The sequence below is a fragment of the Nerophis ophidion genome, linkage group LG23 (assembly GCF_033978795.1).
Source record: "Nerophis ophidion isolate RoL-2023_Sa linkage group LG23, RoL_Noph_v1.0, whole genome shotgun sequence".
In the NCBI taxonomy this organism is placed as follows: domain Eukaryota; kingdom Metazoa; phylum Chordata; class Actinopteri; order Syngnathiformes; family Syngnathidae; genus Nerophis; species Nerophis ophidion.
The window spans coordinates 32,058,329-32,071,801 of NC_084633.1; the positions used below are offsets into that span (position 1 = coordinate 32,058,329).

Here is a 13,473-nt window from a genome sequence, read left to right on the forward strand (position 1 = left end):
AAATGCGATGATAAAGCGGCGTTTACTGTTATACAGTATCTACATTTTCATATCTATAATAAACAGATTTATTTTGATACCAATGTAGACCTGCAATGTAGAGAATAGAGACTATTACAATTTATTTTGGATTTTTTTCAAACAATATGGCCCATGGTTGAACACTTGAACTCACCACGTCCTTCTCCACAAGGCTCAAAAACATCGTCCTTCAGCGGTTTTTGAGCTGGTAAGTCATCTCTGTGTGAATTACTTGAAGAAACGCAAACTCGACAGACTGGTGCACTGTTTTTCTGACATTCCAGTCGGGAGCACTGCAAATGGCTCCGGGGGACTTTGGCCCTCAGCCACGCAGTACATCAGGTGTCACGACATGTCAGTCAGCCTCGGTCTTTGAATCATCCACCAACGCAGGCTTCTTATCACGCAAGGCTTGCAGCAACACCCCCAGACAAATAGGTATGTAGGTATATATATATATATATATATATATATATATATATATATATATATATATATATATATATAGATATATATGTATATATATAAATGTTTGTGTGTATTTATGTGTGTGTGTGTGTGTGTGTATATATATATAATTACATATGTGTGTGTATGTATATATGTATATGTGTGTGCATATATATGTGTGTGTGCGTATATATATGTGTGTATACATGTATATGTGTGTGGATATATGTATGTGTTTGTGTATGTATATATATATATATATATATATATACTGTATGTATATATATATATTAGGGATGTGGGAAAAAAACGATTCGAATAGAAATCGCGAATCTCATGTTGTGCGATTGAGAATCGATTCTCATTTAAAAAAAAATGTATTTTATATTTTATTTTTCAAATTTTTTTTATTTTTTTTTATCAATCCAACAAACCAATACACAGCAATACCATAAAAATGCAATCCAATTCCAAAACCAAACCTGACCCAGCAACACTCAGAACTGCAATAAACAGAGCAAGTGAAAGGAGACACAAACACGACACAGAACAAACCAAAAGTGTTGAAACAAAAATGAATATTATCAACAACAGTATCAATATTAGTTATAATCTCAGCATAGCAGTGATTAAAAATCCTTCATTGACATTATCATTTTACATTTATAAAAATAAAAAGAACAATAGTGTCCCAGTGGCTTACACTTGCATCGCATGTCATAAGCTTGACAACACACTGTGTCCAATGTTTTCACAAAGATAAAATAAGTCATATTTTTGGTTCGTTTTATAGTTAAAACAAATTTACATTATTGCAATTAGTTGATAAAACCTTGTCCTTTACAATTATAAAAACTTTTTTTTTTTAATCTACTACTCTGCTTGCATGTGAGCAGACTGGTAGATCCTGCTGAAATCCTATGTATTGAATGAATACAGAATCCTTTTGAATCGGAAAAATATCGTTTTTGAATTGTGAAAACTATACAACAATTAAACCACTATTTGTAACATGAACTGACCAGTGGTGTTTATTGTTATATTTTTGGTTTGAAAAATGTAGCTTTGAGCAAGTGGCAAACCAATTTAAAGAATAAGGATTAATAGCAACTGACATAGTCGAGGAGTGACGAGATCTCGCGAGATTAAAACGTGACAATATTTCTTCAAAAAACTTGTATTTTGTCAAGAGCATATCAGTCTGGATGTGCACGAGGAATTGGAACCGCGCATTGAGTGCTATGTGCATGCATCAAGCCGAGGGCTCGCAAACAACAAACAGAACTAACATCTGCGTTTTCCGCACCAGCTGTCGTGAGATTAAAATGTGATGATTAGGGTTGTCCCGATACCAATATTTTGGTACCGGCACCAAAATGTATTTTGATACTTTTTAATACATTTCAAAATAAAAGGGACCTAAAAAAGGTCATTATTGGCTTTATTTTGACAAAATCTTTTGATGCATTAGACATGCTTTTTTCTTTATTGCAATTCAAGATAAATTTTGTCATTAAATAAGATAGTGAACATACTAGACAACTTCTCTATTAGTAAGTAAGCAAACAGGCTCTAATTTGGCAGCTGACGTATGCAGTAACATATTGTGTTATTTCTCATTCGGTCAAAATTCTGAGTGACAAGCAATAGAACATTGATTATTAATCTACTTGTTCATTTATTGTTAATACGTTATCTGCTTACTTTCCATTTGAACATGTTATATCTACACCTCTGTTGAAATGTTACAATAACTTTTTCTTCTGTTGTTTGATACTTTACTTTAGTTTTAGGTGATATTACAAATGTTGGTATCAGTCCAATACCAAGTAGTTACAGGATCATTACATTTCTTCTGTGTCCAGGGATATATTTTCTGACCTAATATACAATAAAAAAAGACAAAATATTTTGTGATAATAAAAAATATTGTTGTAATCATTATAGTATCGACTATACACAGCTCTTGAACTTGGTATCGTTACAGTCAATGTAGATCTGCTGATGGATTTTGTTAACATTCGGGAGCGCGAGCTTGCTGTTAGCGGTTAGCGGTTAACTATTGTATCCTCCTGGGGTGTGTAGTAAAGAATGTCCTCGTCCTGCGAGGATGATACCTGTAAGAAATGTACTTTATTTGTCACCATGGAGGTGAGGATTTGTGATTTAGAAGTAGGCAAACACTGCAAACTGCGGATAGATGTGAGCTGTTAGCTAGATAGCCCTGTTTTGAAGCACCGCCTGCACAATGGCGCTTCAGTGTTTATATCTTCACCTCTATTGTTAGTTTTTAAATCAAAATGCATCCAATCTCCCTCTTCTGTCTTCACACTGTTTCTGCTTGTAAGTACTCCATGCGTGGGCGTTGCCTTGAATGCGCCTTAACAGCAATTTCACGACGTGACAACAGCTCACCGTTATGTCCGTTAAGAAAAAAAAGTACCGGTATTATTCAGAGACAGTATAGTATTATTTTTAATTCATTAGTGCCCGTGAATGCGTGGGTTCCCTCCGGGTACTCTGGCTTCCTCCCACTTCCAAAGACATGCACCTGGGGATAGGTTGATTGGCAACACTAAATTGGCCCTAGTGTGTGAATGTGAGTGTGAATGTTGTCTGTCTATCTGTGTTGGCCCTGCGATGAGGTGGCGACTTGTCCAGGGTGTACCCTGCCTTCCGCCCGATTGTAGCTGAGATAGGCGCCAGCGCCCCCCGCGACCCCGAAAGGGAATAAGCGGTAGAAAAATGGATGGATGGATGGATAGTGCCGTGGTACTTTATTAGTAAAGGTATACCATACCACCCTAGTGACGATATTTGTTGTTAAGAGAAAAGCTGTCTCGCGGTCAAATCGCAGTCAGAAGTTTTTGTTTTTTCTCGTTTTTTTAGATAGTAAGAAGCATATCCGTCCGGCCGTGCAAGAGGAATTGAAGACGTACATTTTGGTTTTTTGTGCACGCTACAAACCGGGAGCTATATATATCAGAGCTAACACAAGGGCTGATCAAACAAAATACAAGTTATCGCCTAAACAGACTCAATAAGTCTACGGTGACGTTTTGGTGAATTTACTGACACATTTGTGAAACTGACACAATACAAAGAGTTTGCCTTTGTAAGTTTATAATACTAACACAGACACTTGTGAACATTTTAGCTAATGCTAACAACGCTAGCTTGATTACATTACTAATGCATGTAGAAGTATATACATGAAAACATTCCTGTAGATGTCACACATGGGACAACTTATAGTTTCAGTTTCGGATACTGTCAAACTTACAAACGTTGATTGGCGTAATGAGTGAAGAATCCATACGAGCAGAAACGCTATGGACGGCTAGAAGACTAACCAGCACTCTGGAAAAAAAAAAAGCGCCACTGATTAATGAAAAAACACTGCAGCCCCTACAATGAGCGAATTTGTCTAAAATATGGTACCATAGCACAACGAATGAAACACCCTGTCAGTGTTTTTACTTGTTTTTATTATTAAAATTATTTCTATTATTGTCGTCCGCGAAGAAAAATCCATAAATTAGCCGCTCCGTCTTAAAAGCCGCAGGATTCAAAGCATAGAAAAAAAAGTAGCGGCCTGTAGTCCGGAATTTAGGGTAATTATATTTACTTGATTTCGCCGTTTGTGCAAACAACTAAACAGTTCACTTACTTATCCATGCAAAGCTATGTAATACTTCAAAGCTCAGCTACTGTATAATGTTTTTTGACCCAGCCAAATAAAAAAAATATACACATACACATATATATATGTATATATATGTATATATATATACACACATATATATATATATATATATATATATTTATATATATACACATATATAAATATATACATACAGTACATACCCATATATATATATATATATATTTATATATATATATATATATATACATATAAATGTATATATTTACATATACTGTATATGTATGGATATGTATAAATGTATATATTTATATATACTGTATATGTATGGATATGTATATATGTATTTATATATCTAGATGTGTATGTATGTATATATTTATATATGTATGTGTATATCTATTTATACATATATATATACATATATGTATGTGAATATATGTATGTATGTATGTAAGTATATGTATGTATGTATGTATGTATGTACGTATATGTATGTATGTATGTATGTGCGTATATGTATGTATGTATGTATGTACGTATATATATGTATGTAGGTATGTATGTATATATATATATGTATGTAGGTATGTATATATGTATGTAGGTATGTATAAATATGTATGTATGTATATATATATGGATGTAGGTATGTATAAATATCTATGTAGGTATGTATATATAAATGTATGTATATATTTGTACATATATGTGTGTGTATATATACAGTATATGTGTGTGTGTATATATATGTACTATATATATATATATATATATATATATATATATATATATATACATATATATATATATATAGTATATATGTAATATTATGTATCTAAACAAAACTGATCTACCTCAGGAAAAGCCAGTACGTTAAAAAGTGATGCAAGAGTCATGCTATGGCCACTCAATGGGAGCGATGTATGTATAGAAGCTGTTCTCCAGTCAACATGAAAAGCAGCAATAAATCTCCATCTCCCTCCCTGACTGTGTGGGACACTCAGACCAAAATTATAAGTTGAGAGTGCTGGTGGAATTTTCTTTGAAATGTAGGAGTTGTAGCAGCCACGGCTATTTCTGTGCTACGTCTCTGCTGTGGAGCCTTCTCCGTGGGGACCCATTTAAAGCTGCTTTTATTGTGTGAAGCGTGAGGAGAAGACAGTGGACAGCCCCTGTGTTCTTAGTATTATGAAAAAGTGCCTGTTTTAGTCGACATGGAGATACACGCTTATGTTGATATATGATGCAATCATTTCTATGAGGAATGGGTCTGTTTATGTTGACGTGTGTCGACACTAAGCGGCGTGACACAACAACATACCTACTATTAATGCATGCACATTGTTACTTCCTGTTTAGTGCAAAGTAAGCTTAAAAATAAAAGCATGGATTTATTACCCTCTATCACAGCAATTAAAGAATGCACCAAAAGAGATTCTTGATTTCATTTATGGATGGGCGATGTGGCTTGAAATCTATATCACAGTATGCAAGAGTGTCCGCCCTGAGAACGGTAGGTCGTAAGTTCAAATCCCGGCCGATTCATACCAAAGACTATAAAAATGGGACCCGTTACCTCTCTGCTTGGCACTCAGCATTAAGGGTTGTAAATTGGAGGTTAAATCACCATAAATGATACCCGGGCGCGGCACCGCTGCTGCCCACTGCTCCCCTCACCTCCCAGGGGGTTATCAAGGGTGATGGGTCAAATGCAGAGAATAATTTTGCCACACCTAGTATGTGTTACAATCATTGGTACTTTAACTTACCGTAACATTGCAATAATGATAAATACAGTATCAAGATATATTATTTGGTATATCAATTTTAATAAAAGCATTTCAAAATGTGTTACAAAGGCTCCTTATTTGGCTGCTGACTTGTGGTAACATTTTGTGTCATTTCCAGTTGTATTATTTTCTGAAAACTTTAAGAACCTACTCGATAATTTACCGTTGATATATGGTTCCTTTCTGTTGAAACGTGGTTCTCGCTACGCTTGTGTTAAAATGTAATAAACACGTATTCCTCTGTTGTTTGCATCTTTTACATTAGTTTTGGGTGATACTACAAGTTTGGGTATCGATCCAATACCAAGCAGTTACAGCGGCAGTATTGGTCCTACCAATGCTGATATTGATACTGTACTTTAAATATTCCAGATCATTTTTGATAGCAATTATAATTAGACAAATAAAAGGATGAAAGTGTAACAATTGATAGACGCGTGCGTGCTAAACGTGCTAACTAGCATGGGAATAATTCGGCGGCTACATCCAGCGGCCTGTGAAGCAGCGGAGTCTAGTAGCAGCGGGGGCCGTCTACGGAGCAGACGCCAGCGGTGTGATCGGAAACGCGGATGTCGAGCGGGGCTAAAAACAAAGCAGAAGGCTAATCCCCACAGAACACCACTTCCCTCCATCCTGCATTCGCATTTAAATGGAAGATGCGAGACTACTGGTCTGGGTAAGGAGTCAGTTAAATTAGAACAAGTTTTTTCTGCTTTGAGTGTTTCAGAGTTGGACATGTGTTTTACCGAGGTGGCTAACTATGATGCGTGCAGTTTATCAAAGCAACAAACAAACAATCGGAAAATCCCCGTTACTGAGGTGGCTAACCATGATGCGTGCAGTTTATCAAAGCAACAATCAAACAACCGGAAAATTCCCGTCGTATCAATTCCTAGATATGGTCGTAATTATACTAAATGCACTGGGCATAATAAACACAACATTATTAATATTGCTACTACGGATAATTTGATCAAAAATTCCCTAAAACAGCCCACTACCTATAATATAGGTTTTTTAAACATAAGATCATTGTCTCCCAAAACGTTGTTAGTTAATGATATTATCAGAGACAACAATCTTAACGTCATCGGTCTCAGCGAAACCTGGCTTAAACCAAACGACTTTTTTGCGCTAAATGAGGCATGTCCTCCTAACTTTACACATGCACATATTGCCCGTCCGCTTAAAAGGGGTGGGGGGGGGGGGTCGCACTAATATACAACGAAAACTTTAACCTTAGTCCTAACATAAATGATAAATATAAATCGTTTGAGGTGCTTACTATGAAGTCTGTCACACCGCTCCCTCTACACATGGCTGTTATCTACCGCCCCCCAGGGCCTTATTCGGACTTTATCAATGAATTCTCAGAGTTCGTTGCTGATCTAGTGACACATGCCGATAATATAATCATAATGGGGGACTTTAATATCCATATGAATACCCCATTGGACCCACCGTGCGTAGCGCTCCAAACTATAATTGATAGCTGTGGTCTCACACAAATAATAAATGAACCCACGCATCGCAACGGTAATACGATAGACCTAGTGCTTGTCAGGGGTATCACCGTTTCCAAAGTTACGATACTCCTGTATACTAAAGTATTGTCCGATCATTACCTTATAAAATTCGAGGTTCAGACGCATGTTCGTCAAACTAATGATAATAATAACCACTATAGCAGCCGCAACATTAATACGGCCACAACGACAACTCTTGCTGAACTACTGCCCTCGGTAATGGCACCATTCCCAAAATATGTGGGCTCTATTGATAACCTCACTAACAACTTTAACGACGCCCTGCGTGAAACCATTGATAACATAGCACCGCTAAGGTTAAAAAAGGCTCCAAAAAAGCGTACCCCGTGGTTTACAGAAGAAACTAGAGCTCAGAAATTATTATGTAGAAAGCTGGAACGCAAATGGCGCACGACTAAACTTGAGGTGCACCATCAAGCATGGAGTGATGGTTTAATAACTTATAAACGCATGCTTACCTTAGCTAAAGCTAAATATTACTCAAATCTCATCCACCGCAATAAAAACGATCCTAAATTTTTGTTTAGTACGGTAGCATCGCTAACCCAACAAGGGACCCCCTCCAGTAGCTCAACCCACTCAGCTGATGACTTTATGCAATTCTTTAGTAAGAAAATTGAAGTCATTAGAAAGGAGATTAAAGACAATGCGTCCCAGCTACAACTGGGTTCTATTAACACTGATACGATGGTATATACGGCGGATACTGCCCTCCAAAATAGTTTCTCTCGTTTTGAGGAAATAACATTAGAGGAATTGTTACAACGTGTAAATGGAATAAAACAAACAATATGTTTACTTGACCCTCTTCCTGGGAAACTGATCAAGGAGCTCTTTGTATTATTAGGTCCATCAGTGCTAAATATTATAAACTTATCACTCTCCTCGGGCACTGTTCCCCTAGCATTCAAAAAAGCGGTTATTCATCCTCTTCTTAAAAGACCTAACCTCGATCTTGACCTCATGGTAAACTACCGACCGGTGTCTCACCTTCCCTTTATTTCAAAAATCCTCGAAAAAATTGATGCGGAGCAGTTAAATGAACACTTAGCGTCTAACAATCTATGTGAAACCTTTCAATCCGGTTTCAGGGCAAATCACTCCACGGAGACAGCCCTCGCAAAAATGACTAATGATCTATTGCTAACGATGGATTCTGATGCGTCATCTATGTTGCTGCTCCTCGATCTTAGCGCTGCTTTCGATACCGTCGATCATAATATTTTATTAGAACGTATCAAAACACGAATTGGTATGTCAGACTTAGCCCTGTCTTGGTTTAACTCTTATCTTACTGATAGGATGCAGTGCGTCTCCCATAACAATGTGACCTCGGACTACGTTAAGGTAACGTGTGGAGTTCCCCAGGGTTCGGTCCTTGGCCCTGCACTCTTCAGCATCTACATGCTGCCGCTAGGTGACATCATACGCAAATACGGTATTAGCTTTCACTGTTATGCTGATGACACCGAACTCTACATGCCCCTAAAGCTGACCAACACGCCGGATTGTAGTCAGCTGGAGGCGTGTCTTAATGAAATTAAACAATGGATGTCCGCTAACTTTTTGCAACTCAACGCCAAAAAAACGGAAATGCTGATTATCGGTCCTGCTAGACACCGAACTCTATTTAATAATACAACTCTATCATTTGACAAACAAACAATTAAACAAGGCGACACGGTAAAGAATCTGGGTATTATCTTTGACCCAACCCTCTCCTTTGAGGCACACATTAAAAGCGTTACTAAAACGGCCTTCTTTCATCTCCGTAATATCGCTAAAATTCGCTCCATTCTGTCCACTAAAGACGCTGAGATCATTATCCATGCGTTTGTTACGTCTCGCCTCGACTACTGTAACGTATTATTTTCGGGTCTCCCCATGTCTAGCATTAAAAGATTACAGTTGGTACAAAATGCGGCTGCTATACTTTTGAAAAAAACTAGAAAGTTTGATCACGTTACGCCTGTACTGGCTCACCTGCACTGGCTTCCTGTGCACTTAAGATGTGACTTTAAGGTTTTACTACTTACGTATAAAATACTACACGGTCTAGGTCCATCCTATCTTGCCGATTGTATTGTACCATATGTCCCGGCAAGAAATCTGCGTTCAAAGGACTCTGGCTTATTAGTGATTCCCAAAGCCCAAAAAAAGTCTGCGGGCTATAGAGCGTTTTCCGTTCGGGCTCCAGTACTCTGGAATGCCCTCCCGGTAACAGTTCGAGATGCCACCTCAGTAGAAGCATTTAAGTCTCACCTTAAAACTCATTTGTATACTCTAGCCTTTAAATAGACTCCCTTTTTAGACCAGTTGATCTGCCGTTTCTTTTCTTTTTATTCTATGTCCCACTCTCCCTTGTGGAGGGGGTCCGGTCCGATCCGGTGGCCATGTACTGCTTGCATGTGTATCAGCTGGGGACATCTCTGCGCTGCTGATCCGCCTCCGCTTGGGATGGTTTCCTGCTGGCTCCGCTGTGAACGGGACTCTCGCTGCTGTGTTGGATCCGCTTTGGACTGGACTCTCGCGACTGTGTTGGATCCATTATGGATTGAACTTTCACAGTATCATGTTGGACCCGCTCGACATCCATTGCTTTCCTCCTCTCCAAGGTTCTCATAGTCATCATTGTCACCGACGTCCCACTGGGTGTGAGTTTTCCTTGCCCTTATGTGGGCCTACCGAGGATGTCGTAGTGGTTTGTGCAGCCCTTTGAGACACTAGTGATTTAGGGCAATATAAGTAAACATTGATTGATTGATTGATTGATTGAAAAGATTAATGATTTTCTATTCTTGGCTCTGATGTAAATATTTTGGTTGTTGCCCTTAAAGCCCTCCTGTGTCCTGTGACTTATTTCAAGAGTTTGTAAACAATAAAAAAAAAAGGACAAAAGATATCGACCTAATCACTGTAGTATCGACCATATACAGGACGGATTCTGGCCCACCTTCAAAAGCTCGAGCTTGCTGTTAGCATATCCTCCTTGTGTGTGGTGCTTGTGAGAAAAATACTGTAGTTTATTTGTCACCATGCAGGCAAGTATTACTGACTTTATTTGGCTTTGCACTGTGGAGGGACATTAGCCCCTAATTATGAATGCTATATTGTTTTTAAGGATGCGTTCGTTCCCTTGTTGCCATCAGAATTGTGGGACCCAGCGAGAACATGTCATCAAATTGCTTTATCATGCTATCACAATAGTATTCAAAGCTCTATATTCCGCCAAAAGTTGATCATTGTTAATCTTTTTTGATGTGATCCTAATCCCAATGGGATATTCCTCTGTAAATAAAGGTTAAGAAAAAAAAATCTAGATAAAAATATGCACTTGGGTTGTCCCAATACCATTATTTTGGTTCCGGTACCAAATTGTATTTTGATACTTTTTGATACTTTTCTAAATAAAGGGGACCACAGAACGAGGCATTATTGACTTTATTTATACAAAAAAATCTTACGGTACATCAAATAAATGTTTCCTGTTCCAATTTTGTCGTGAAATAAAATAATGAACATACTAAACAACTTGTCTTTTAGTAGTAAGTAAACAAACAAAGTCTCCTAATTAGTCTGCAGACGTATGTAGTAACATATTGTGTCATTTATCTTTTTATTATTGGGTCAATATTAAGGTCAAGTGGTAGACAATGAATTAATAATCTACTTCTTCATTTACTGTTAATATATGGTTACTTTCTTTTTTAACATGTTCTGTCTACACTTCTGTTAAAATGTAATAATTACTTATTTTTCTGTTGTTTGGATACTTTACATTAGTTTTGGATGATACCCCAAATTTTGGTATCAATCCGATACCAAGTAGTTACAGGATCATACAATGGTCATCATTTAAGTTCCCATGTGTCCAGGGACATATTTCCTTAATTTATAAAGATAATATACATTTTTTTTTTCTTTTTTTTTTTTTTTGTGATGCTAAAAAATATTGATGTAATCATAGTAGTATCGACTAGATATGCTCCTGTACTTGGTATCATTACAGTGGATGTCATGTGTGGGGCGGCATGGCGTAGTGGGTAGAGCGGCCGTGCCAGAAACCTGAGGGTTGCAGGTTCGCTTCCCACCTACTGACATCCAAATCGCTGCTGTTGTGTCCTTGGGCAGGACACTTCACCCTTGCCCCCGGTGCCGCTCACACTGGAGGCGCCGTAGGGGCAGACTGGCAGCCACACTTCCGTCAGTCTACTCCAGGGCAGCTGTGGCTACTGATGTAGCTTACCACCACCAGGTGTGAATGAATGATGGGTTCCCACTTCTCTGTGAGCGCTTTGAGTATCTAACAATAGAAAAGCGCGATATAAATCTAATCCATTATTATTATTATTATGTGTTTGTTTCCTCCGGGGTACTTTTTAGAGGCGGTATAGTACCGAATATGATTCATTAGTATCGCGGTACTATACTAGTACCAGTTGTCCAAGGACATATTTCCTGAATTTATAAAGATAATATAATTTTTTTTTTTTGGTGATGCTAAAAAATATTGATGTAATCATAGTAGTATCAACTAGATATGCTACTGTACTTGGTATCATTACAGTGGATGTCATGTGTAGATCCACCTGTTTGCTTCCCGCTGGGTACTTTTTAGAGGCGGTATAGTACCGAATATGATTCATTAGTATCGCGGTACTATACTAGTACCAGTTTACCGTACAACCCTAATAGGCACACATTGAGAAAAAACTGTAGTAGTTTCAAAAATCCTTAATTATTGCGCATTCTTTTTATATTGCTGGCAAAATTGCAGACAACGGCTAGTTACAGTTTTGATTTTGGTCATGTCAATACTCGCTTACCGTATTTCCTTGAATTGCCGCAGGGGCGCTAATTAATTTAAAACCTCTTCTCATTCCTGCGCTTACCAAAGGCATGCGGTAAAAGTAAGCATGCGCTAATTATTTTAAAACCTCTTCTCACTACGGCACTTACCAAAGGCATGCAGTAAAAAATTGAATGTAATGTAATCTTGGACCTTAAATCCTACTGAATAGCTCTTAATCTTCTTCCCTTTATGCGATTTCAAATTACCGGTATTAAAATTAGCCTCCTCCATTTTGAAAATGATGACAGGGGAAGTGTCACTCGTGACGTCATGAGTTTGACTGGGCAGTAATACTAAGCATGCGCTAATTATTTTGCGAAGCGAGTTTGACCCGGCAATAATTTAAGGCAGGCGCATACTATATGCCCTGCGGCAATTCAAGGAAATACGGTATGTTCACCCCCTCCATGTGGCGTCATTTTTAACGGGTTCCGCATAGAACTTCAGAGAAGAAGTAAAGTTTAGAAAATTAACATAGTGATAACTTAAAATATATATTTTTTTCATGACATGAACCGATTTCACGAGAAGTGTCCTCTTACAGTGAAAGAAGAACCGGAAATGGAGGTGCGGATGGTCAACGGGAAGCCGAAGAAAGTGCGGAAGCCCCGGACTATTTACTCCAGCTACCAGCTGGCCGTCCTGCAGAGGAGATTCCAGTCCGCCCAGTACCTGGCCCTACCGGAGAGGGCGGAGCTTGCGGCACAGTTGGGTCTGACACAGACACAGGTGAGGCCACCCACACGACAACCGGCGACATCTGTATGGCCATTTTATCATTTATACAGGGAAGAATTCCCACACGCTCGACGCCATGTTTGTTTTGGGGTAGGTCTACGACAGCCTCACAGTGCGTAAGTAGGCGGAAAGGAGCACTTGATTCCCTCACCCTTACCCACCTACAGCACAGCAAGGGTAATTTTACCGCAATATCAGTTATCAGAGCTATTTTTTATGGTATTGGATTTTTTGGTGTGACATCATAATTCCTCATATTGGCCGGTCCAATTATAATACTTTCATCAAATATTCATACCTTTTCATCTCAAGAATCAAAACAGGTTGGCCAGTTTATTTCTGGTCCTGCTGGTTTTGTTGACTATGTTATTTTAACAGTTCATCTTGTGAGTGAATGAATGAGTTTGC

The 13,473-nt window shown here is 38.2% G+C and overlaps 1 protein-coding gene and 1 pseudogene across 1 annotated transcript in view; one reads left to right on the forward strand and one right to left on the reverse strand.

The window, feature by feature from the left end:
- The window catches only part of LOC133541814 (homeobox protein Dlx4a-like), a 110,836-nt pseudogene that overhangs the window by 35,916 nt on the left and 61,447 nt on the right, over positions 1 to 13,473 (reverse strand).
- Positions 1 to 13,473, forward strand: part of LOC133541078 (homeobox protein Dlx3b-like) — a 53,995-nt gene that overhangs the window by 20,040 nt on the left and 20,482 nt on the right. The window contains exon 2 of the mRNA XM_061884165.1: positions 12,872 to 13,056. Within this exon, the coding sequence (XP_061740149.1) occupies positions 12,872 to 13,056 (185 nt within the window). The remainder of the gene's footprint in view (positions 1 to 12,871; positions 13,057 to 13,473) is intronic.